This window comes from Pangasianodon hypophthalmus, chromosome 14 (genome assembly GCF_027358585.1).
Source record: "Pangasianodon hypophthalmus isolate fPanHyp1 chromosome 14, fPanHyp1.pri, whole genome shotgun sequence".
NCBI lineage: Eukaryota > Metazoa > Chordata > Actinopteri > Siluriformes > Pangasiidae > Pangasianodon > Pangasianodon hypophthalmus.
The window spans coordinates 20,875,226-20,903,038 of NC_069723.1; the positions used below are offsets into that span (position 1 = coordinate 20,875,226).

At 37.4% G+C, this 27,813-nt stretch overlaps 1 protein-coding gene across 5 annotated transcripts in view; it reads right to left on the minus strand.

The window, feature by feature from the left end:
* Positions 1–27,813, minus strand: part of nbeab (neurobeachin b) — a 344,194-nt gene that overhangs the window by 8,428 nt on the left and 307,953 nt on the right. For 3 of the 5 annotated variants that reach the window (XM_034310661.2, XM_034310658.2, XM_053239986.1), the window contains 5 exons: positions 13,340–13,429; positions 10,231–10,423; positions 7,838–7,909; positions 6,599–6,754; positions 5,533–5,703 (listed from right to left, as the gene is read on the minus strand). In XM_034310661.2, the coding sequence (XP_034166552.1) occupies positions 5,533–5,703; positions 6,599–6,754; positions 7,838–7,909; positions 10,231–10,423; positions 13,340–13,429 (682 nt within the window). The remainder of the gene's footprint in view (positions 1–5,532; positions 5,704–6,598; positions 6,755–7,837; positions 7,910–10,230; positions 10,424–13,339; positions 13,430–27,813) is intronic. The other 2 variants (XM_026934784.3, XM_053239985.1) reach the window with 1 other exon arrangement.

The window sequence follows — 27,813 nt, forward strand, 5'->3', positions numbered from 1 at the left end:
AGAGATCATTGGAGCAGATATTGAAATGGTTACAGATGTAACATTGCTTTAATTAACACAGGGGTCATTAGTGTGAATGCAAACTCTACTTTTAATGGACAACAAAATCAATGCTGCGCCAGATGATCAATATGGCACCGGATCCACTGATCCCGCTCCTTCCACATGGGGTTGTGTGTGTGTGTGTGTGTGTGTTTGGCAGTGTTCAGTCCTCTAGGGAGATCCACAGCTCGAGATCAGCACACTCGTCTTCCTCACAAAAGATTCAATCAGTGTGTGTGCGAGCCCCCTGACGCCCCGCAGGTCCCTGAGAGCACGCCAACACAATTAGGAGGCAGAAATTGGAGCCGGGGCTGGCAGGGCCGCCGTGCAGGGGCTCCGTCGAGCCGGATGTGATTTTAATCACCGTGTGTTTAGGACACAGCGTTCTCTGCTGTGAGTACCAAATCAATTTCTCCACCTTGTGTCAGAGGTCTGAATGTGGCATGCTGCTGAATATTCATGACCTTTCTAGCTGTCGTGACCTCTGAGGGGAGATGTGTGGAATTAAAGCATGCTGGGAAAGGAGAAACGTCTGACTCCAAGACTCCCACACAACACTACCACACACGCACAGATTATTATTTCTGTCATAAAACAAAGACAATGTATAATCTAATGTTTGTCACGGACTACATTCCTGTATGAAATGTAAAGTCTACACATCATCAGAGAAAGAAATCTGTGTTTTCCAGAGTTACATTGTTTCATATCAGCACAGCTGAATAAAGTTATCAGACGAGAAAAGAAAATTTCTCAAAAATAATCATATTTACACTAGCAGGTAAATGTTTGTGCACCTCCGCTCATAGAGATTTTCTTCATTGTCACTATTTTCTACTATTTTAGAAAAATAAAAAAGCATTAACAATATGAAACAACACACGGAATTTAAAAAAGTGTGACACTTTTATTTTTAAACTCTTACCAGCTTTGCAAATTTCAAGCATAAGCCTTTATTAAAATGTCATTTTAGAAAAACAAGTAAAGTATATATTCAGTTCAGGCACAAATTTGTTTATGCAATAAGTGAGGGTGTGTTATTTATTTTGGGAGTGAGGGAGAAAGGAAGAGATGGTGTGGATGGAACGATGAAAAAGAGCAAAAGAGGGAGAAATATATAAGAGAAAGTATATATTCAGTTCAGGCAAAAATTTGGAGGGAGAGAGGGAGAGACCAGGAGTGCAGAAGAGAAAAACAGAACAAAATTGGGAAAGAGAGAAGGAAGAGATGTAAAAGAGGGAGAGAGAAAGGAGAAAGACAATACAAGGTTTTTAGATGAGAAAAGAAAAAACATTCTCAAAAATAATCTCATTTACACTAGCAGGTAAAAGTTTGTGCACCTCTGCTCATAGAAGGATTTTCTTCATTGTTACTATTTTCTACTATTTTAGAATAATAATGAAGGCATTAACAATATGAAACAACAAAAAAAAGAAAAGGTAAAAAGGTCAACAGGAGGAAAGAAAGGGAAAGAGACAGAAGACAGCAAGACATTGAGAAGATAGAGGAAGTAATAGAAGTAGAGAGGAAATATGAGGGAAAGAAGAATGTTATAATGAAAGATAGAAGCAGGGACAAAGAAAGGAAAAAAAGAAAGGAGAATAACAAGGTGAGAAGGCAAAGAAAGAAGGACATGAGAGAAGGAGAGATGCAAAAAAGAATATAAAGTCATAAAAGGAGCGAGATAGAGGGATGGAGATAAAAGAAACAGAACATCAGAGAGATAAAGGAGAAAGAATAGTACATAGAATAGAGGCAGGAAAAAGGAGAGAGTTAGAAGGGAGCGATAGAAGGGAGAGAGAATGAGAAAATGAGAGAGGAAAGAAGTGAGAGCAAAAATTTTAAAAAGAAAATAAAGGAACAAGAGAATAGGAAATGATATAGGGAAATAAAGATGAGTTAGGGAGAGAGATCAAGAGGAGGAGAGAAGGAGTGGAAGAAAGAGTAAATTAGAGATGTTGAGGATAAAGAGAAGAAGAGGGAAAAGCACAAACGAGGGAGAGAAAGAAATATTTCTTTTTTTCCCTCAAAAATAAGAAGCAAACTTTTTTATTCACCACTAGAGGGCACTGTTACTTTTTAAATCTTACACTCTTGAGGATCAGCTCACTGTTAAAATGTCATTTAAAAGATTTAATATGAAGCATGAAAGAGGAAAACATGTACATCTGTGTGTGTGTGTGTGTGTGTGTGTTTGGTGTTGATATGAGTGTGTTGTTGCAGCACTTTATTCTACACCGTTGGTCACTTTGCAGGTTTACAGTCAGCTCGAGACTAAAGCTGATGTTTGTAAGGCACAGTGTGTGTTAATAATCCTCCATCCTGCACCAGGGTCAGTTACTAGCCACAGCATCGCTCCTGGATGGAGATTTCCGGTTTAGTGAAAGGTTGCAATCATTACAAATCCAGGCAAATTGTGCCTAGCAACAGATATACACATTCTTTACACCGTAAAGAATTCGATTACTTCCTTTACTTCCATCCCATAACTTCCTAAAACAGTATAACAATTATTGTTACCCTGCTAATACAAAATATTTTAATAACTAGCTAGCAAAGTTAACCACTTAAAACAGCTACTGAAATAAAAGAAAATGCAGCCCCTGCTGATACAAAACTTTTTAATAACTAATAGCAAAGTTAGTTACTTGGAAAAATAACTGAAATAAAAAAAAAAATTAGCCCCTGCTAATAAAAAAAAAAGTAGATAGCGAAGTTTGCTATTTGGAAAAGCTGGTGAAATAAAACAAAAATGTAGCCCCTGCTAATAGAAAACTTTTTAATAACTAGCTAGCAAAGTTAGCTACTTGGAAAAACTACTGAAATAAAAATGTTACCCCTGCTGACACAAAACATTCTAAAAAAAAAAGTAGATGGTGATGTTTGCTATTTGGAAAAGCTAGTGAAATAAAACACGAATGAAGCCCCTGCTAATACAAAACTTTCTAATAACTAGCTAGCAAAGTTAGCTACTTGGAAAAAACTACGAAATAAATGAAATATAGCCCCTGCTAATAAAAAAAGTAGATAGTAATGTTTGCTATTTGCAAAAGCTACTGAAATGTGAAATAAAATGTAGCCCCTGCTAATACAAAACGTTTTAATAACTAGCTAGCAAAGTTAGCTATTTGGAAAAACTACTGAAATAAAAATGTTACTCCTGCTGACACAAAACATTCTTAAAAAAACAGTAGATAGTGATGTTTCCTACTTGGAAGAACTACTGAAATAAAACAAAAATGTAGCCCCTGCTAATAAAAAAAAAAAGTAGATAGCGATGTTTGCTATTTGGAACAGCCTGTAAAATAAATAAAAAATGTAGCTCCTGCTAATACAAAACTTTCTAATACCTAGCTAGCAAAGTTAGCTACTAGGAAAAAACTACGAAATAAATAAAATGTAGCCCCTGCTAATAAAAAAAAAGTAGATAGCGATGTTTGCTGTTTGCAAAAGCTACTGAAATAAGAAAAAAATGTAGCCCCTGCTAATACAAAACTTTCTAATACCTAGCTAGCAAAGTCAGCTACTTGGAAAAAACTACTGAAATTAAAAAAGTAACCCCTGCTGACACAGAACATTCAGCGATGTTTGCTACTTGGAAAAGCTAATGAAATCAAAACAAAATACTTCAGAAAGACTTCTGTGGTAGGTTTATCTGATTAAGTGTGTAATATACAGTGTATATGTCTACACTTAATGCATCAACTTCACCAAATCTCACACACATATCCACTGAATGTGTAAAATATCAGTGAGTGTGAGACACACAGCAGGGTTAATACACTTTACCGCTACACTATCATTCACTGTAATAATGATAACACCACAGTAGTCATAAGAATAACGAGTGCACTTTTAAATTGCACCAAACAAGCCCTGGTGTGTGAATATCACATCTCAGGAGCCGTGTTTCCTCTCCTCAGGAGGGCAGAGCCGCGTCGCGCTAATTGGAGGCAGCCAAGCTGAAATACTTAATTAACAGTGTGAGGCTCAGCGCAGTTAATTAGAGAAACCTCACACCTAAAGCAGAGAATCTGACACTCGTGAACAGCAGATCATCTGAACAACACCACACGTTCGAACAACACGTCTCAGAAAGTGTAAGCGTCTCAGAGTGATTCGTCAAATACTGCTTGGTCAAATGAAATGAAGACAAAACAATTTTTTTGTTTTCTAAAGAAGGTGTAAAGGCAGTTCCACTAGCTGAACGCTCTAATACTCTGCTGTTATTAGCCAATTTTGTCTCGTGGCTTTTTGTCATTACTGTAATTGTGTTCCTTCCAATAAATGAAGAATAAAACACTTGTTTTGGGGTGTGCTGTTCCAGGAAAATAATCAATGCCATACACTACGTGCAGTAACTGTTACCACCCAGAAGTAGGGTATTTTCCTGTAATAACACATTCTGAAGTTTTTTTTATTCCTCTTATACCACAGCAACTTGCCAACACTAATCACTTTTTTATTAATTAAAGAAGGATGTGTACTTTTTATATGTTAATAGTTACATTTAATGTGAACATTATGAGCTAGTATACAAAACAAGCCACTTCCTTTTATCACTATAAACAGTTCCATCACCAGCCTCTTTTTTCTTTCTAGTAAAGATAATAAGACAAAAAGAAAGAAAGAAAGAAAGAAAGAAACCCATCTGTCCTCAAGATGTTCCCATGGTGTAAAGCTTACTGACTGTTACAAAGTGCTGACACTGGAGACTCCTTCCATTAATGATAAAGAAATGCTTTAGGTTGTGTTTTCATCTTTTGTTAATTAACATTTTTTTAAATCTATTTTTTTATAATTAAGTTTAGATTAGCGCATGCCATTCAAATCCCTGTGAATAAGAATGTATGTGAACGAATATGTTACTTTGCAGCTGGCACTAGTGTCAGATCTACTGTCATAGAAAATCAATCAACAACTTCTGACCAATCAGAATTGAGATTTCCACAGCATTGTGATATAAATGATAACTACAGTTTTTTTATCAAAATGTAGCTTCTCCAAGTGTTTGAGTGAAAAATTGCAAAGAAATACAGCTGATATTGTCACATATACATTTATAGTACAGTGAATTCCTTTTCTTCGCATATCCTAGCTGGTTAACAAGCTGGGGTCAGAGCACAGGGTCAGCCATGCTAGTGCAAAGAGGATTAAGAGCCTTGTACAAGGGGCCCTACAGTGGCAGCTTGTTAGTGCCGGGGCTTAAACGTACAACTTCCTGATCAGTAGTCCGGAGCCTTAACTACTGAGCCACCCCTGCCTCATGGTGTGTAATGTTTTTATAGAATCACTTTTGCCTGTTCTTCTGAAGGGCGCCATTAATTTTATACATTTACATTTGCTAGGTTTCCCATTAGCTATACAGTCTGTACATGAGACTGATGTCCATAATTGTGTTATAGTCACTGTTTGATTGTGTGTAGTAGTGTTACGGTGTGGATAGACTGTGTATAGTTGTGTATAGTTGTGTATGTGTGTTACACTCACTGTTATTTGGATTGTCTCCTATAATGTGATGTCGACCGCTCCAGTACCACAGCAGCAGAGTGGCGTCTCTGGATCCCGACACGACATAGCAATCGCCGCCGATATACGACTCCGAACGTGCCAAACACGTCACGACATCCCAGTGGCCAAACACTATCTGAGTCAGCTTACCTGAACAAACACACATACACACACACACACACACACAGACTCACATAACTAGACCCTATGACATGTAACATAGTGACACTATGGCAGAGAGTGTGGATTTTAGGAAAAAGTATGGCCATGCTTCCCAAAAAAAAAAAAAAAAAAAAAAAGAAGGTGCATTTCTTCATGGAAGAATTCCTTCCCAGTTATCAGGGTAAAGTCACGTTAACTGACATTAGCATTGGTAATGAGTAGCTAGATGCTGTATGTAGGTAATTGATATTGTGTAGGTATTATTGTATATTTACCACATTTCATTTCATTTCCATTAACCACTTTACAAAATGATACATTTTTGGAGAGGTGGAAAAGTTAGTAATAAAACTTTTATTACTTATAATTTAACATTAATGTTGATAATGATAGTTAGCTGTATTTCTAGTTAATTGAGAGCTGATTTAACACTCGTAGTGAGAACGATGTGTGTTTTTGTTTGTCAAATGTAGTCGACAGCGAGGTGGTAGTCTGAGCAACCAGCTGATGAGGCGGAGCGAAATCTACATGAATGGTGATCTGCTTGGCTTGAGACTCCAGTCTAAGATGGCTGTCACCATAACGCTAGAGCATTAAGCTACATGGTGGCGTTCTGTTCATGTCTATAGGTGATATCACCTATATATGAATAACTTTTTTTAAGGCATTTATAAAGAAGAAGATTTTGGGCAGAATAGACTTATGTACTTGTGAGCTACATTAGCCTCATAGCTTAAGAGCAACACCAGAAAAGGAAGCAGTTGATTAACTGGTAGAAAAGTAGAAAAACATACAATTTAGATTATTCCTTCGAACATCAGAGTTAGAAAAGAGGAGAGAATACACACACTGTACACATTAATGTGTGTATCTGCGTATCTACCAGTCTCGGAGGAGTAGACACGGAAACTCTTGTCCCAGAAGCCGCACACCAGAACGTAGCGATTGTCTGCTGTTACCACGAAACACTGCGAGTTGATCTGGATGCTCTGGTCCACCAAATCCGTGATCTGCCTCTTGTTCGTCCCTGTGTTGTTGGCTAGGACATAGCAAAGACATTAAAGCATACTGATTTATAGCTTTATATTCTGAGTGAAAGCTGTGTCCGATTGGTGCTTACAGTATACGCACATCTTTAGTCATAAAACTCTATTCCAGAACCACATTTTGAGGTTTCATTCACTGCTATTAAGAGGAAAGTCTCCGCTTTCTGCTACGTACATTTACAATTATTTATTCAGCAGATGATTTTATTCAAAATGACATGCAAGTGACTCAGGATATAATCTCAGTACAGAGCTGAGCAGATGATGGTTATGAGTCATTCTCAAGGGGCCAACAGTGGTTTTCTGGCATTTGCATCAATATTATCAGTGTAAAACCTTGGTTTTAAACCAGTGGCACCCTCACAGTTAATATTCGTTCTATTTTGTGTTCAAAGCACTTTGTTTTTTTTTTCCCATTGTGATGGATGACCAATAGATCTTGCATGCGTGCAGTTTCATATTTATGCCTGAAAAAAAAAAAAAAAAACTAAATGGTCAAAAATAATAAAAGAGTTCCTGAAGACTAAGCAAAAATGAATGAATGAATGAATGAATTAATGATAAATAAATAAATAAATAAATATTCTTTTGGATTTCTAATAACACGTTTTTTTAAGAAAACATAATATTATTAATTAAAAAAGGATGAAAAAGAAAGTTGTATGGTTTTTCCTATGATATCATATTTATACCACAAGAAAAACAGAAAATGATGAAGACAATAACGGTGTTCCTGCAGACTGAGCACAATAAAAATATAAACATCAAAAAATAATATATAGATAAATATATATATAAAAAAAGATTATATATAATCTTTTTTTTTTTGTTAGACATTGGTTTCCCAATTGTTTAAGTGTGTGTAATGATTTATTTTATACAATACATTTTGCCCATTCTTTTAAAGGGTACCATTACTTCTAGAGTTGGCTGCATTTACACAGCACAAATATCAACAATGTTGTAAAGAATTTACTTGATTTTTTTTATTACACCAAACTTTATTGAAAGCAATAAACAAAGACAACCCTTTTTTTTCTTTTTTTATAAATCGTTGTAATACGATTTATACTCACCAATCACAGAGTCCATTTCAATAGGGAGGTGATGTGCCTGCTCTAATGAGTATCCTGGAGCGCCCCTTAGACCTGCCACACACACACACACACACACACACACACAGTGCATTATTGACACTCATAATATTGACTCTTCAAAATTTGAGGATCCTTTTAAACAGTATGCAAGATTAATGTAACATACTGTATAACACAAACATATACACACAAAAATCTTTCTGATCTCATTTTAAAAGTGCACACACACTCACACACACATTGGCAGTCACTATAGTCACACCCCACACACACTCTGATCCCACGCTGCTCTCTGACCCCTTTGTCCCCACTGAGGGGGGCTTTTCAAACCCACCGGCGAGGCTTAGACGACATTTATTGATTTCTCTCTGTTAAGCATGAGGCAGGCCAGAGATTGTTCAGCCCCTGAGGCAGGCCTGAGGCCAGAGGCAGCCATTTTACACCAGCAGAAACAGACACAGTAGGTCTGGTGGCCTTGTTCCGGTGTTGCAGCTGTGGCCATTAGCAGCACCAAGCCGCTGCCTCTACTTCTGACATCACAGAGCTGACAGCCCAGGAGGTGTGGGAAGAAACAGGAGGCCATGATTGGCTAATTTGGCAAGGCGTCTGACCTCTGACCTGCAGGTGAGGCAAGTTCCTGTTGAGGGTCTAGGTGGGTAATACTGGGCACACATGGTGAAGTGAAAGGGAAAGTGTGGTGGAGGCGGCAAGGTGTGTGTGTGTGTTTTAGTCAGGAACAAGTATCAGGTGCCATTTGTATGTGCATTTGTGTGACTGAGAATACACAGTAAAGCTCTGGATTAAATTTACTGTTCAAAATGTTACATATTTAAGACCTTATTTTCACAAAATCCTATATTCTCAGGGTCCTATATTCCAGGGCCATATGTTCCAGGGTTCTATGTTCCCAGGCCCTGATGTTCCCAGAACCCACTTTTCCCAGATTATATGCTTCCAAGGTCAAATGTTCTGGGGTCCTGTGTTCCCAAAACCCAATACTTCCAGGGTCTTGTGCTCCAAGAATCCCAGTTTCCCAGAGTTAAATGTTTCAGGGTCCAGTGTTCCCAGAACCCCATTTTCTCATGGGCCTATATTTACCAGGTCCTATGTTCTCATGGTTCTATATATCTAGGTCCCTGTGCTCCCAGAAACCTATATTCCCAGTGTTCCCAAATTTTCCCAAAACCCCATGTTCCCATTGTCCTATGTTACCAAGACCCTAAGTACCGTAGGCCCTTATGTTTTTCAGTATCCTTTGCTCCCAGAAATTTATGCTCCCAGGCTCCTATATTCCCAGGCTTCAATTTTCCCAGAAACCTATATTCAAAGAGTTCTATATCCAATGACCCATTTTTCCCCTAAACCCCAGGTTCCCAATGCCCAATCCCAATCCCAATGCTCAATCCCAAGGCCCTAAGTACCCGAGGCCCCTATGATTTCAGTTTCCTGTGTTCTCAGATATTTATGTTCCCAGTCCCCTATATTCCAAGGCTTCAATGTTCCCAGAAACCCATATTTACAGAGTTCTATATCCAAGACCCATTTTTACCCCAAAACCCCATGTTCCCAGTGTCCTATGTTACCAAGTACCCTAGGCTCCTATGTTTTAGTATCCTATGTTCCCAGAAATATATGTTTCCAGGCCCTTATGTTCCCATGGTTCTATATTTCCAAGACTCAATGTTCCCAGAAACCCATATTCCCAGAATCCTATATTCAAGGACCCTATTTTACCAAAACCTCATGTTTCCAATGTCATATGTTCCCAGAGTCATATGTTCCCTAGGCAAGATTCACAGAGTACTATGTTCCCATGGCCCTATGTCTCCCAGGGCCCTGCATTCACAGGATCCTGTGTTCACAGAACTCTGTAATCCAAGGGTCCTCTACTTCCGGGGTCCTATGTTCTCAGGGTCCTATATATTCCCAGCTCCTTATGTTCTCAGGCAATCTGCATTCCTAGAGTTCTATATTCTAGGGCCCTATTTTCCCAATGTTTCCAAGGTCATATTTTCCCAGAGTTCTATGATCTCCAGAACCCTATGCTCCCAGAGTTCTATGTTCTCAGGTTCATATGTTTCCAGAACTCTATCGGCCCTATATTTCCAAAGTCCCGGTCTCCCAAATCCCTATGTTACCAAATCAACTAAAATGCTTTCATGTATAAATTCACAGGATAATATTAGATAGAGATATCTTCTAGCCACAGTAGCTACCATAGTGTCTATAACTGTTTATGTGCATGTAGCTGCAGCTGGTCACAAATGCCAAGGAAAGTCAAGTACAAAACTCAAAACTCAAAAGGAATCATCTAACCACAGTAAGCCATAAGCAGCGATATCCACCAAGCTCAAAGCAGTAGCTTGACTCACCCACGGTGTTGTGCCAGCGGTTGACAGCGAAAAGGCGGCTGCAGGTCACCGTGACGACGGCAGGCATTGCCAGGTGAGGCAGCGTGTTAGCAGCCACGTGGGTGACGGGAGAGTTGGAGGGGAACTTCAGTACCATGATGACGTCTTGCTGCATCTGCTCCTTAAACATGAGCGGACTCTGCGGAAGGAAACACTGATGAAGAGACAGAGTGTGAAGGTGAAGGAAAAGGGAGCATGGGAGAGGAAGAGGAAAGAGTGAGAGGAACAGAGGGATGGAGAGAGGAAATTAGTATGAGGGTAGTGGTAAAAAAAAAAAAAACAGAGGGTAGAATGGGAAAAAGGAAAAGCTACACAGGGAAAGAAAAAGTCCTCTGCAAAGTGCAAAGTCCTCTGTCCTGAAAACTTTCCTGTGTCTGAAAACCTACAGCTTTACAGCTGACTGCACTGACACTGGAGACTCCTTCTGTAAGTGCTAAATAAACTCACAAAAAGCTTCAACATATCAACAATTACACATTTTTTTTATCTGTGTACTGTACATGGAATGTCTGCCATGTAACTCCCTGTGTAAATAGTTACTACAGAAACAATCATGTATTGCTGTAAAAAGTACATTAATATAAATCAGTGATTTGTAGCTGGCACTAATGTCAGAGCTGCTGTTATAAAAAATAAATCAACACCTTCTGACCAATCAGATTCAAGAATTCAAAAGTCTGGTGGAATAATATGAAATATTGGACCAAATATAACCCACAAATGAAGTACATTTGCATGCACACTAACAACTTTCCCATAATCCTCGGTGGTGAGCTTCCATCTGCTAAAATTGAGAGAAGGTTCAGTTAAGAGGTCTCACTGGGGTTTGGGAGAAGTGTGTGTGTGTGTGTGTGTATAAGAGAGTGTATTATGCACAAGGTACAGGTCAAAGTTCAGAACAGAAACAATTTTCAATACTACTTCAAGATGTTACAGCAGGACATTTAATAATACAGCTGTGTTCGTGGGTGTGGAGCTGCTCGTACCTGCTGCACTCATTCACAATCATTCAATTTAGTTCACTTTTCCTTTTTTAACACAACACTGTCAGAGGGCAGCTGTACAGAAATACAGATGTAGATTTAGATCCCTAATGAGCAAGCCAGAGGCGTCAGTGGCGAGAATAAACTCCCTGAGATGACACGAGGAAGAAACCTTGAGTCTCAAAAGGCTCCATCCTCTTCTGTTTGAAAGCGGATAGCAGGATTATGATTAAACGAAAGGATGTTCAGTATGATTTATTGTGACTAAGATGTCCAGGAATCCAGGTATGATTATCCTTAATCAATAATGATGTTAAAATTTCCAACTTGAAGTGAATCTGTGCTTGAAAAATGAAAATATTGTACAACAAAATATTACTATCTATGCAGTTTTCAAAACCTGTGCAAGTGCTGGGTTTCCACCCATCTCTTTTCCATCTTTCAACCTTTTACACCTGGCTGAAGTGGAAACGCTGGTCTATCAGTAAAAACTAAACTGTAATAAAAATGATGGAAACAGTTTTTTTTTTTTTTAATAAATGATGATGCAATGGATATAAGAAATACGCTATAACTCTATAGCTAAATATAAACATGAATACAGAGGCACTCATATGCACTGTTTGGACAGATGTAGAAACAAAATTAAACCAAACCAGGATTTTCACAGCTAATGTGCATGTGGTATGCATTTTGTTTTGTGTGTTTATAGATCACTACTGTTGTTCTATTTACACGTATTCATTGTATATCTATTCATATATTCATCTATCTATCTATCCATCTATCTATCTACCTGTCTCTCTGTTTGTCTATCTGTCTGTTTATCTGTTCATCTGTCTGCCCTTTTGTCCATCTGTCTATCTATCTATCTATCTATCTATCTATCCGTCCGTCCGTCCGTCCGTCCGTCCGTCCGTCTGTCTGTCTGTGTGTTCATCTGTCCATCCATCTACCTGCCTGTCTCTTTGTAAAAACAGACCATTTATTTCTCAGACATCTGACTTTCATGTCACTTTTACCTTTTCACACACTACACAATAAAACGTGTTAGATTTTAGAGAAAAATCTTCTAAATAAACACAGAATGAGAGGATTGTGAAGAACACAAACCCTTCACAATCCTCCAAGATAATGATAATGGTTATGATTATGATTATGATAATGAATGTTCATGATCATGTATGTTCATCATGTCATGATTATGATAATGATAACGTTTGTGTGATGTTGTTGAGGTGAACAAGCAAGGAAGATTTTCAATAAATTTCAATAAAACTCAAAACTAGAGGTACCATGAGGCTTCCGTGTTTGACTTTTCTCTTCACATGTCTGGATTATAATCCATTGTTGCTATTTTTCATTTTATTTTCATTTGTCTGATTTGATCTGGAGTGATTTCTGTCATAAAAACCCTAAATATGGGGTCATTAACAGTTTCAGGGCAGGTGACATGGAGGGTATTTTTGTTTAGTGACATGTGGCAGTATTGTGATATGCAATTACTCAAATTGAAGTCAAACAGCTTGTGTGTTACACACATTCTGTGAGTGAGTCTGCTATTCTTCAGTTAAAATATAACCCTAAGAGGTGAATACAGCAAGCGAAGCGCTATATGCCCAGTAGAGAGCGCTGTCCTCTCATCAGACACTATAACAGAACCCTGTTATTCTGAGGAAGCTGTGCACTTTGAAAAGTATGTCAAGATTGCGAGTGTGTGCGCATGCGCATGAATGTGTGTGTACTGTACTCCTGTATGAGCCAATGACTACCCGAGTTAAGTTTTCCCAGCAGCACATCTGTACTTCAGCTCTGCAGTCTCCTGTGAGTAGATTAGCATCATGACACACTGCACGAATGTGGTGCACATTACTCAGGATGAAGATGTGCTCATTAAAGCTGTGGGCATACGGGCGTGAAAAACAGCGGCGGCGTGCGCCGTGAAGGTCAGACGTGACTGCCCTCGTCTAGAATAATAGCTATGGCAGTGCGGGCGGAGCCACGTTACGAACATATACATATACACAGACACTAGGAAGGGTCTGAGCATGCACACACACACTCATACACACACATGGTGCTCTCACCAGGTGCATGGCGGAGCTGCGAGGAGGATGGGGCTCGATGAGCAACTGAGATGGCGTCTGTCCAACGCTCTGGATCTGTGCCTCCATGGCCTGCAGCGAAGAAAAAGAGAAAAAAGGACAAAGGATGGAGAGATGTAGAGAGAGGAAGAAGGAAGAGAGGCAGAGAGAAAGAGAGAGGGAGGAGTGTCACTATCAATAGGCATCAAATGAGTTGACAATGCAAGCAAATCCCCAACTCAGCCTTTGCTTAGAAAGAAGGATAAGAGCAAAGTGTGTGTGTGTGCGTGTGTGTGTGCGTGTGTGTGTGTGTGTGGGTTCCTAGTCCCCAGTGCCATGCCACCCTCCCCTTCCTGTCTCCTTCAACCCCCCTTCCAAGTCTGCAGAGTCATCCAAGTGTTAGTATAGAAGAGACAAGCCTTTTCCTATTAACACGCTTGAGTTAACCGTGCCCGTTTCCAGAGGCAGACCCAACAGACGCTAACCTGGCCTGACACACACCGCCCGCACTGCACCATGGCCTGTGCTCTGATGTTATTGTGCCAGAGACAAAAGATGGAGAGCAAACACACACAGACACGAGATACGATAACGTAAGCAAAGATAAAATATGATACAGTAAGGTACAATAAGATAAGAAAATAAGATAAAATAAGATACGATGAGATATGATGAGATGATACAATGAGATACAATAAGATGAGATAGATCAGAAGATGAGATGACATGACAAGATGAGATACAATAAGATAAGACATATGATAAAAATGGCATATGATAAGGTGAGAAAAGATAAGAGAATAATATAAAATATGAAAAGATGAGATAAGATGTGATTAGAAGATACAGTGAGATACAATAAGATAAGATCAGAAGATAAGACGACATGAAAATACATGATGAGATGCAATATTGCATTACTTGTGCACATGACAATAAAACTTGAAAACTTGAACCTCGAGGTACCGAGAAGATAAGATACAATAAGATATGATAAGAGATAATAAGATGAGGATAAGATATGATAAGATACGATATAAGATGAGAAGATATGATAAGAAACTATACAGTACAACACAATAAGATACAATAAGATCAAATATGATAAGATGAGATATGATGAGAAGATAGGATACAATAAGATAAGCAGATAAGATATGATAAAATGAGATAAGATGAGATATGATATGTTACAATAAGATGAGAAAACGAGAAACAATACGATACAATAAGAAAGATAAGATAAACTTTTCTATAAACCGACAATTTGGGATCTAAAATCTGTTTGGCTGAATTTGAAGACGTTGTAAAATGAGCACATCACAATAACTGAAATCTCAAAATTCTTCAGGTTTTACAACAAACAAACAAACAAACAAACAAACAAAATTGCACTTAAGTTGTTGCTCTGTCCATGGAATACCCTAATATTTGCCTGTTATGTTGCTTAGCAACCAAAGCTTACCATTAACAAACTACATTGTGTGGCAGAAGAACTGTTTATTGAGAATATTATTAATTATAAATTAAATTATTATTACTCAAGGACGTGCATTATAGTGATGTTATCATGGGTAAGGTTGTTTTTTTTCAGCTTCACATTATGCCTAAGAAAGTGATAAATTCACTGTAAAGCACAACCATTCCTGGTTCGTTACTTTAATAAATCCCTCATGAGGATATTAAAGTGTTCCAGCAGCATGATAGATAAAATGAATATACATATGACAATAGTATCATAATATAATAAGTATACGGACTGAAAGGTAGCAGCATGATATGAAGCAGAAAAATACAGTATACTGAAAGAATGCTATATCAGCAAAAGCGCAAACAAAAGAGCTAGCACAATAAACCAAATCACTGTCCATATGTGCACGGTACAAAGGAAAAACTACTGCTTAGAACTATAATGCAGTGTAGTAAAGTTAGAGAAAATGTATTATACTATAGCTTTCAAAAGATACAGTATATTTAGCTAAAATATATAGGAAAAAGAACTTATATTTTACTAGCTCAGGGCACTAACTATGTAAATAAACTTTCAAAAAAGTTTCCATGACTTTAAAAATAACAAGCAGATTTAAAGCCAGAAGAGGCCATTATACTGCTTACAGAGGAACACTTCTATTACATGCGTATGAAAATATGGCATTCCATATTGATTTGCAAATGAATGCAACATTTAATCATCTTCAGTAAGCGCTTTATCCTGGCTAGGATGGCAGTGGATCTGGAGCTCATCCCGGAAATACTGGGTGTGAGTGAGGAATGCACCCTGGATAGGACGCTGGTCCATCGCAGGGCACCGTGCACACACACACACACACACACACACACACACACACACACATTCACATACTCATTCACAGCTAGCAGCGTGTTTATGGGTGGTGGAAGGAAACTGGAGAATTTGGAAGAAACCCACACAAACTTTACACAGGGAATATAAGATTTTGTTTTAAATTATGAACAGATGGCAAACCTAAACCTTCATGTCTTACACTGATAACAGAATATCCCTTCTTTCTGAAATATTTTCTAAATTTCCATACTTAAAATGCCATACTTTTCCAAACTTCCAAAGATCTGTGGTCTCTGTCAATAAGACCCTATATAAGGTTTAAAGGCACACAGCATACTCTAATGCACAACCTCTAACTAAAGTATAAAATGAGTAAAACTTGGCAAAATAATTTGTTTCATTTCCTTTCACCCAAAATAAGGGTTTAATACTATGCCAAAACATAATACAAACATGACAATGAGTGATGTATGCATGTGAATACTGACATTATTATTATTTGTTATTTATACCACGGTGCTGTTGAATTCTCGAATCTCATTGGTCAGAAGGTGTGCAATATTTTTGTAGAACAGCACAGCTCGGACCATAGTTCTAGCTGTAACATGAACATTTATATTAATGCACTCGTTCTAATACGTTATTGTTTCTATAGTAACATCTCATACACAGGGACTTGTATGGCAGACGCTCCACATAACCTAAGACTGATAACAAACAGATTTTTAAAAATGTGCTGTTGTTTAACAAAGAAAAACGGATAATTTTTAAAGTGTTTTTGTTAGGAGACATTTGTGGAAGGAGTCTCAGTTGTAAGCGCTTTGTAACAGTCACAGTGCTTTGTCAAGTTTCCTAGCATGGAAAAGACTTCAGGACAAAAGAGTTTACGCTTTTCCGTCTAGTGAGTGAACAATGGTTATCTATTGCGGCTATAATGAAAGTGAGAACAGGAACTAATTTGTCTCGTGGATATTTCACAACATTAAATGTAACTATAAACCATACATTGTTCATCAGTAAATTAAACATTGTAATCATTGTCAAATCGCTGTTTTATAAGCAGAACAACACACCCCACACCGTGCAGTTATACAAAAATATATGATCATTTCTATATAACTGCACAATCTGGAGTGCGTTATAGCTTACATCATGTAGCGCATTGTTGCATCTCTCAGGCTTAGCGTCAGTGTCTTTATAGATGTCCCAACTTTCTATTCCTGCTGCATTAAAGTCCACCAGTTTTCTATCACTATGATAAGAAAAATGCATCATCTGAACATTTAATACAATCATTGTCAGTCGTCACCATGAGCAGCCATCATTAGTGGTATTGAGCCTACAAATATCTTCAAATATATATACATATACATACATACATACATACATACATACATACATACCACACTTGACCATGCATCACACCCATATATGGTTCTTCCCCAATGTTGGAAGCACACAATTGTATAGAATGTCTTTGTATGCTGTAGCATTACAATTTCCCTTCACTGGAACTAAGAGGCCCAAACCTGTTCCAGCATGACAATGCCCCTGTGCACAAAGCGAGCTCCATGAAGACATGCTTTGCCAAGGTTGTAGTGCAGGAACTTGAGAGTCAGCCCCACTGAACACCTTTGGGATGAACTGGAACGCCGACTGCACTCAAGGCCTTCTCGTTTCACCTCACTAATGCTCTTGTGGCTGAATGGGCAAATCCCAAAAGTCACGCTACAAAAAAATAGTGGAAAGACTTCCCAGAAGAGAGGAGGTTATTATAACAGCAAAAGGGGAACTAAATCTGGAATGAGATGTCCACAAACTTTTGGCTGCATAATGTGCAAACTTTAGAGAGTAACATCCCAGTGACAAGTCTGTGTCATGGAAGGGACAGTTTCACACTGATTTTCCCAAAAGCGAGGGAAAGAAAACGCTGCAGAGGTTACATACTCAACATTCCAGGTGACAATTTGGAAGTAATACTTTTAAAAATATTTTTTTACAGTTTGCCAATATATGTACAACATAGAATTTGATGATCGATGGATAACAGACTGGCCCCATTGTCACCTGATCTCTCACCACATGAGTTTATATGAGCTGAAAAATCCATAAAACTAGTCGGAAAGGATGTATTGGGAATTTATAACAGCTTGGCATGCCAAGTTGAATATATCTGTTTGACGTTAAGGTTAAAAGAGGATACAGTTAGATATACAGTATTGCTGCAGGCATTTAGTCAAAAATCAAAATACATTTCAAAATACATTGTTCATTATTATTTTTTACAAATGTCTGGTTCCTTTCAAACAGTACAAAGTAGAATAGTAGACAAAGTGCAATATTATATTCATGTTCAATACACAGGCATAAATTAGTGGTAAAATTGTGCTTGGCTGTAAGTACATTTAGCAATTTCTAATATGATCCGATATCATACATCATTATAAAAGTCTTTATAGGTTGGTAAGGTATTTATAAACTCTAGTAATACCTCATATACCTCTAATAATGTGCGCTAAATAATTCCTAGATAACATGTCGCTATTCATTATAATGTCACATGCTGTACTAAATGACATTTATAACTAATAATAACCTATGGATAATTATGACGTTGTAAAATGTATTAACAATTATAAAATATTATAAATATTATATTATATTACATATAATACAGAAACACATACAGATATATTATTGCAGATTGAAAAAGTAAAGTCAAAATAAAAAAGTACATTACAAATATATATATATATATATATATATATATATATATATATATATATATATATATATATATATATATATATATATATATATATATATAAATTAATAATATTTTAAAATGGGTTTTGTCCTGGTTTGTCCTTTGTGTAGCTTCATGTCCCTCCAAGGTTAAGTAGGTGCTACATGTGTGTTTGTGTGTGTGTGTCTCCTTGTCATGTTTTTAATAATTAATCTGTAACTAATTTGAAACAGCAACAACAAAAAACCTACTAGGTACAACCTAGCTATAATGATAACTAATTTATCACATCATTCACTTTACAATTACAATATTTATTAATTTTTTTATTATTCACTGGTCATTATTAGTTATAAAGGTTATTTAGTACTTATAGCATATTATTAAAACTGTATGAGACATTATTAGACCTACCAATGTCCAAAGAATTCTAAGCGCAGTTATAATGATTTATGAATATGGGCTTCATAGAAAATGTTACAGTCAATTTTTTCATGTGGTCACCAGACGTAATTTTTGCAGCCAGAAATAAATGTTCCAGTGCAACAGGGGGATGTGATAGTTGTCAAAAAATGTTACTGCTGAGTAGTATTTTCCTGACAGGCTTAAAATTCCACAAGAAGACAGAAAATGTATTTATTGTACGTTCTGAAAGTAAAGTATTGACGTAAACTCTGAGTCTAATATGAACCAATGGTGCAATGGTAAGTGTTAAATATAAAAATAATTAACAGATAAAATATAATCATTACTGAGAAAATGTAATAAATGTGATGCCACTTATACAAAGGATAAATCACATCCTACACAAAGATGCCAATCTAGTCTACCAATCTAGCATGCTAGATCCAAAGCTAGCGCTATCCACTGTAGCACTGAGAAAGTCGAAGCGTGATGTGACAAATGAATCAGCGCTGATGCGGAGGACGGTGAGACATAGCCAACAAGTATGGGTTTATGTTGACATGGCACACAGAGTGTGAGCTGTTCAGCTAGACTGAGAAGGAGGCTTCATGTGGCGAGAGCTGATGGATGGGACTCTTCCATCAGCCACCGGGGGTCTTGTAGGTGTCTGTCAACACTAGCAAACATGGTGGCACATGCGTACACTGACACGGCCACACGCTCCTGTAGCACACACTATCAATAACCGATGTATAGTGTCATGCGTCTGTCAGAGTTCCAGACCAAGAAAATATGTCAAATGTGGCAGGTGAACAAAAAAAAAAAAAAAATGGCGGCCTGCATTAGGAAGATCTGTAATGCATCCAGCATCTTTGTCATGTCTTTGAATTGCAGAAAATCTTTAAGTAATCATATTTATTGTTGCATTAATCACTGAAACGTCACGGACGTGGTAGAATATTCTAGAATTTAAATCTTAGTAAAGCTAAATATGAAATTAGAATGATAAGAAGGTAATTCAGTTCTAGCAGTGCTAGCATGCTTTATGCCACAATTTGCCATATGAGATTCATTTCTAGTTGTATTTTGTTTAAATACTGTATATTGATTGATTTTGTAATTTTTAATGCTTACTATTATGTTGAATAACACTTTTTTAAATTTGAAACTTCTCTCATATTACGTAAGTTCATGTTTTCCTGTAAACAGAGACATAACAGTGGAATGATATCACAAAAGGACAAAACACAATGAGCGTAATGTTATAAGGAATGGTGTGATGGATCATAGTTACTGTTACCACCCTGATCTTGAATATTTTCCAATACCAGCGCATCTAAAAGTGCTTTATTACTCTGACACCACAGCAACTTGCCAATGCTAACAAATTTTCTTTATTACAAGAATGACATCATCCTTTTTTAGAGTTCTGTTTAATTTTGTGGAACGTCCACAAAACAGCCATTGTGTCAGCAACATCTATACTTTTTCCTTTCTCTTGAAGTTAATAAGAAAAAAATGCAGCTTGTCATGTCACAGAGAAACTACAAAGTGTAAACTCCTCTGTGCTGAAGACTTTCCTGTGTAAAAAAATAATAAAAATAAACTAAGAGCATTAGCTTTGACTGCTGGAGACTCCTTCCATAAATGTTCAAAAAACATCTCCTTACAGAAAAATTCACCATGATTACAATTACATGTATTTTCATTCTGTTTATGCTGAACGTCCATCATACAAGACGAATCATTAAAAAGGAAAAAAAATCATATTTGTTCCATGTATACAATTTTCTATCCATGTTTTAGATGAATTATTAAAACCATATACTGATGGGGGGTGGGATATCAGATCAGACGGCCAAAACGAGTACGTTCTATGTGCTATTTGACTGTCATCTGCATTTCATTATTTCATCAGCCATTTGTATGCTCCTTTAGATAAATTTTCAACGGTACCATTACAAAACCAGTGGTAAAAGCCAGTGATGCTACCTGTACAAAATAAGTATGGAAAATTGCCCAAACTTGGTCATGTCATTTCAACATGGTCTTATGATTCTTCATCATGCCTCATCGCAGGCCTGACCTCTACACCACTGGACTCTTTTGCAAACTTTGCCAGAGCCGCCTCTAACACATTTGGCAACCATTAAACGTCAGTCACCGCTGCTTTACGCCGCAGTCCATCAAGTAACAACCGACTCGCATTATAGCTATTTTAGGTTAGGCTCAGGAACAGGGGTCATGACGTCTGCTCAAATAAAGTAATCTGATCCAAAGATCTGAGAAACAGGCAGCCATGTGGAACACATCACTGTGTTCCTGCCAGACAGCACAGTCATGAGGATGGAGAGAAAAACAGAGACAGGAATTTCTGCAAAGAGTCACATTCAAATCGCAAGCAATCGTGACCCAGAAATTGAGAGCAATGGAAAACATCTACACAGGGTTTTTTTTTTCTTAGAAGAAAGCAAGAGCGCCAATGATAAAATATCCACGTGTGAATAACTGTAGCAACAATGAGATCAATGTCAAGGGAAATTGTGCCAAATATGCCAATTATCCTGAAAAGAAGCAGATGTTTTCTGGTTTCAACCTTGCAATTTAACACGATGGGAAACGCTTCCTTCTCCAGGCTGTCTGACTCCACGGCATCACCTCTGGAGGGTGAGATCTAAAACTAAAGCAGCAGCGGAGGTTATCTGTCGGACACATCCCTTCGGACCATCCAACATGCCAATACTCTGATCATCACACCTTTACAGGAATAAAAACAGGGTCTATCAGCAATGGGAATCTGGAACCCTTCACTGGCAGTTAATTACATTAATCCATGTTAAGCTGCTGTTTGTTAGCATTGAGAGACCTCTTGCTTCATGCATACAACTGCATACCCCAAAGCTACACTCTTATCCCAACTCGCTTTTAAAGTATATGTATGCGAGATGGCTTCCACATGTATTCTGCATAACTCAACGTTATTATCAGACTATACCTGTGTCTCAAATCACACACTTATGTGCTATTCTAAACCATTTCTGAGTATAAACACCAATTATGAAACCAATTTTCCTGTAAAACTGTTAGTGTTGGAATTTTAAAAAACCTCTCATGTTGCGTACAAACCTAATGTACTAATCTTCTTGATCTTCTGGATCATCATATATTTACATCGTACATATACAACATTTGGCAGGAGGCTGTTTGATGGTACAGTGGTTAGTGTTGCGGCCTCACAGCTTCAGGGTTTCCAGGTTCAATCCTGAGCTTGGGTTTCCTCCAGGTTCTCCAGTTTCTACCCACCTCACAAAATCATATGAATAGGTGGATTGGTGAATACATCACCCCTAGGCATGAACAAGCATGTGGTTCCCTGCAATGGATTGGCATCCCATCCAGAGTGTATTCCCACCTTGATTCCAAAGTGTACGCGAAGATAAATGAATATGTGGCAGACACACTTATCCAAAGGCAAGAGAAGTTCACACCAGCACTTTGATCCATGCCTTTCTTCTGTCTTGAGGAATGGCGCATCAAGTCAAGAAAAATATCTTTATGTATAAGATCATAGTATGCAATTTGAGACAGCTTATGACAATAACCACAAAAAAGGCAAAGGGTTTACTTGCCACTCTTCTGTCATTGTGTCCTATGAAAAGTTGGCATGGAATCTCTAAACATTTTGACCTAAATGTTGACATAAAAACCTGCCAGACAGAGATGTTTCTGGCCTGCCTTACTCCCTCGTGGATATTGCGTTTAATCATTTACAGGAACTCTGGAAAATGAACAAGGCTGTTTATAGCATCTGTGTGTGCACACATATTGTACATATAGTACATATGTACAAATCAAGGATATTCATTCATTGCATTTTTGGTAAGTGCTTTATGCTGATCAGGGTCATGGCGAAGCTGGAGGCTAGACTACATGGCCAAAAGTTTGTGGACATCTGATCATAACACTCATGTTCTTTCTGAACATCCCATTTCAGATTCAGTCCCCCTTTGCTGTCAAAATAACCTCCACTCTTCTGGGAAGGCTTTCCACTAGATTTTAGAGCGTGGCTTTGGGGATCTGTGACCATTCAGCTGCAAGATCATTAGTGAGGTCAGGCACTGATGTCGGGCGAGAAAGCCTGGGGTGCAGTCGGCATTCCAGTTCATCCCGAAGGTGTTCAGTGGGGTTGAGGTCAGGGCTCTGTGCAGGACACTCGAGTTCCTCCACTACAGCCTTGGCAAACCATGTCTTCATGGAGCTCACTTTGTGCACAGGGGCATTGTCAGGCTGGAACACTTTTGGGCCTCTTAGTTCCAGTGAAGGGAAATTGTAATGCTACAGCATATGAAGACATTCTATACAAGTGTGTGGTTCTTTACTTTGTAGCAACAGTTTGGGGAAAAACCACATATGGGTGTGATGGTCAGGTATTCACAAACCTTTGGACAGATAGTGTATCTCAGAAACACTTGGCATGAGGCTGGAATACACACATTGGATGGGATGCCAGTCCATTGCACATGACCATACACACATCCACACAGTCATTCACACCAACCAGTATATTTTCCAGGAAAGTATATTGTAAGCCTTACAACCTTTCCATCTGTCATCTTTAAGGAATCGGGGTTACTTCGCAAAATCTCAAAGGTTCTATAAAGAATCTTACAACAAAAGGTCTACTTTTGACTCTGCAGCCATCCAAAGAACCCTATAAGAACCGGTTCATTTTCTAAAAGTTTATCAGTACATTTGAATGGATCCAAAGCATCCACCATAATCTGCAATATAGTATTTGTTCTAACCTTTGGCTGTTTGGAGATAATATCTCAGAGTTTAACAAGTGTATTCATTCATTCTTTCATTCACTCATCTTCAGTAAGTCATGGTGGATCCAGAGCCTATCCTGAGAAGACTGGGTGACAAGTGGGAATACACCCTGGATGGTACATAAGTCTATTGCATGTCATCATGCAAACACATTCACACCTAGGAGAAATTTAACAGCTTGATTTTGGTTGGTGGGAGGAAACCAGAGAACCTAGAGAGAACATGTGAAACTCCACAGAGACAGTAACCCAAGCTTAGGATCAAACCAGAACATTTCACTCATGGAATAAGAGTGTGTAGTAGTGGAGTTCTTCTCTACAGCCATATCACTATTTTTACAGTCAATATTTATGGAACTCATGTATGATTCTTAAAGTCCATCTTTGACCCCAATCATAATGTTATGTTGGGTCTCTATGGACCTACAAATTTACAAATTTAGAACCAGTATTTGGAATAAATTATCAGCCAGTACCAAAGTCATCCATTTAAACCAGCTTTGTTTCCTGAAGAGGCACACTCTGATACCCAGCTCCTTCTGTATAATGGCCTGCTAAGACATCAAACACTAAAGGCCAGCTTTACTGACTACCATGTAGAATAAAGCACGGCCATGTACCTAATGGATTTTTTACAGGCTTCCAGGGACTATACAGAGATACAATCATCACTACAGCAAGATAATTATAGAAAATGAAAAAAAAAAAAAAACAATGCCATAATCATATTGTAGATGCAAACAAAAAACCTACACAATGTCACATACACAGACAGACAAACTGTCTAACATCTCAATAAAAGATGTTACAAAGGAAAAAACCCTCCTAATTACTTTTCATCTTCATTTACAACCTCCGATTTTCAATTTCTCCTTTCCTTTTTTTTTTTTTGGCCTGTCTACTAATCTAGTCAACGAGTTTCTGTGCGTTTTATTATAATTATTAATTTACTTCATATTCATTAATCCATTCCCATTAGTACGGATACTGTACGTCAACCAATCATCTTTGCATATGAGCTGCATATAAGTCTCACTTGATCTTTACACATTTAAATATATCTTATTAAAATGAATACTTATTCAAATAAATACATGTTTTTTTTTCCCACTTCAGAACCAGAAAAAAGTCAGATTCAGAACCAGTTTTATTTGCCTTAAAAAAAAAAAAGACTTTGTCATAAGCAAAACCATTAGGAAAAGTAGAATATAACAAATTTTTAAAATGAGCAGTGCAAGTATGAATATTTAGAATGCGCAGAATACATTATGTACAGATTATAGACTAAATAATATAATTAAATATTATAAGCACCATATGAATATTATAATATTGATAGTGAACATGTAAACACTTTTAAAAGATGCTAAATATGCAGTAGTCAGTAGAATCTATTCTACTGTTCTACTATATACTATCTATTGTTATATTCTAATGTATTTCATTTTACATCAATATTTTTCAATCTACATCAATATGTGTAGATTTTATGAAACCTAATCTCATAAGAACTTTGTATAAATTGCAACAAGCAACAATTCAAGGGTGAAAATAGGGTGATTTTGTCTCATTTCATAAAAAAATAAAGCTGTAAGAAAAGGAAGGTATGAATGCCTAACCTTTTCTTCTGAATTGTTATCATTTCTTCTGAAGTGCAGGACCATATTTCTTTTCTTTCTTTTTTTTTTTTTTTAGTGTGGACCCCAGGGAGCCCCAGGCTAATGAATACTTGAGAGAATACTGAGCGGCAGTAATTAGTCAGGAATTTCCCTAATGATGGAAAAGAACAATTCATGTCAATTTAAATTCCTGTGAAATGTTGAAATGTAGGCCAACAGAGGTAAATAGGGCTAAATCTGAGTAAAAAAGAAAGACTAGTCGCTCTAGAATTAGCGTTAGCTCAAGGTGTAGCTATTCTGCATGCTGCTCAAATCATGTCTCCATTCCAGCCTTCGTTGATCACCAATGCGTAATACAATACACGTGTTCGACCAACGTGAGTTATCTCTCACTCTGTCTTATACAAGTGCACTTTTTGGTCTTTTCACTAGCTAATATTTTCTCCATGCTAGCTGAGAGAAGAGTGATTTTTAGTAATGTGTAATGTACACGCTGCCATGTATACTTGTCATTTTAATATAGCTATGAATTCATGTTGTGATCTGTGTTTCTACAGCTGGTCACTGACAAATGTTTGATTTTGCACCATTTCGAGTCGACGGCAGCCTGAGGGATCACCGTCCATTTGACATCCTGACATTTTAATGCCATTATTGCAGTGCTTAATGTTGATGCCGTGGCCGCACCTGTCAGAAGAGAACGAATCAATAACCTGGAGCTAAAGCACAGCCTGACTCTGTGAGATAGCAACATCCAGCTTCATACTTGTGTGTGTCTGAGAGGGCCATCAGACTGTAGGACAGGATCAGTGTCAGCCAACAGAGCCAGAAGCTGGCCTGAATTTCAGAGGAAAATGAGTTCTATAGGAAAATTCACTACTTATTTCTAAACATCCTAATCGGAACAAGAAAGTATAAGGTGAATTAACAAATAATTATTAGTCTCAGTGTAAGAGAATTAACATGAACAGAAATCTACAGCATGCATTAGGAGATTATTAAATCCTGTTAGATACTCGTGATAGTGCTTAGAAATAGAAGTCAAGAAATTTTCCCCATATTTTCAGCCTCACTGTGAAACTCATTTTCATTTATTTAGTAACCATTAAAGATTTATTGAGAATTTGGAGTGCCAATACTTTTGAAAGCAGTGTACAGCCCCTCCCCCCACAAAATGTTTGAAAAAAAAAAATACATTCCATTACACATACACACACACACACACACACACATATGCACATGTATATATAGTGAGGAGGGCCAATAATTATGGAGCGGACTATATAATATATGTAGTGTACTACACACTGAATAAATAAATAGAATGTGATTTTTATCTTCTTTTATTCAATTTATATACCTTCATTTTAATTTTTAAACATAAAAAGAGTTGCAAAAAAGTTTTAGGTTGTTATACGATCTCTTATTTACACAGTACATTTATTTATTTTTTTGCTTCTAACTACATTACAATGAAAATATTTTTATCATATTTTATTCAATTAGTATATTTTTATTTTAATTTCTAAATATAAAAACAGGTAATCAATTTCATTTTAGTTTTATCTATTTTAATTTATTTTTACAGTTTAAATCTTTTATATTTTAGGGTGCACATATGTATATATTCACATGATCAAAAAAATCCCAATAATTCAAATGATCTGAATAATGTGAATAATGTAACACATTTTCTGACCCTGTGATGAACACACTAATAAATAACAACAAATAAAAGTGAGTTATTTCTTCTTAGAGGCTGATAAACCTCACGTTTTGCTATCGCTCCACTCAGAATGGTGGACGTCCCTCGGAAACAGGGAGCTGAGATGAAACAAAGATAATTGTCATTGTGTGTAAAGTAGCAGGGAATGATAAAAAGCAGAGCTTCCTCCATATTGTTTGATAATTAGCCCCCCTGGTTGGTGAGTGATTTGCATAGTGGTCACTTGACAAATAAAGGCAGTCCTGGAAGTGACAGTATATAAATGACTTGTTTTGCAGACAGCAGATGGTGGGTATCGCAGGGAGCGAGAGCGAGGGAGAGAAAGAGAGAGAGAGAGGGAGAGAGGGAGAGAGAGAGAGGGAGAGAGAGCGGCGGGTGGCGGAGGGGAAAACACTCTGCCTACCAGCTGCTGCTGTCTCTGAATCACATCCTCTAACACAATTAAGCTGTACACAAACTTCACGGTGCGGGTGCGGATATTGATCCTGCTGATCCATACGTTTTGGATATTGGAAACATTCAACTCGGAGAGAAGAATATTAAATTAGAAATGATTACGGAGATTACGAGCATGAAACACAGTATTTCTAACACCATGGAGAAAGAAGCGATTACTTCTATAGGGTAATGAATTAAATACAACTACATAGGAATAAACAGCAGTGCTGATAAACATTCCGCTTTACATTGAACATATAACATTTTATATTCATTTTTCTCAAAAATTAACAATGCATATGCATTGGCATATTAAATTATATAAAATGTGTATGCACTGTAAATATGACTCATATCTTCTGTTGTTTCTCTGTTATTTTGCAAGAAAACATTCTGTGAGTTCATTTAA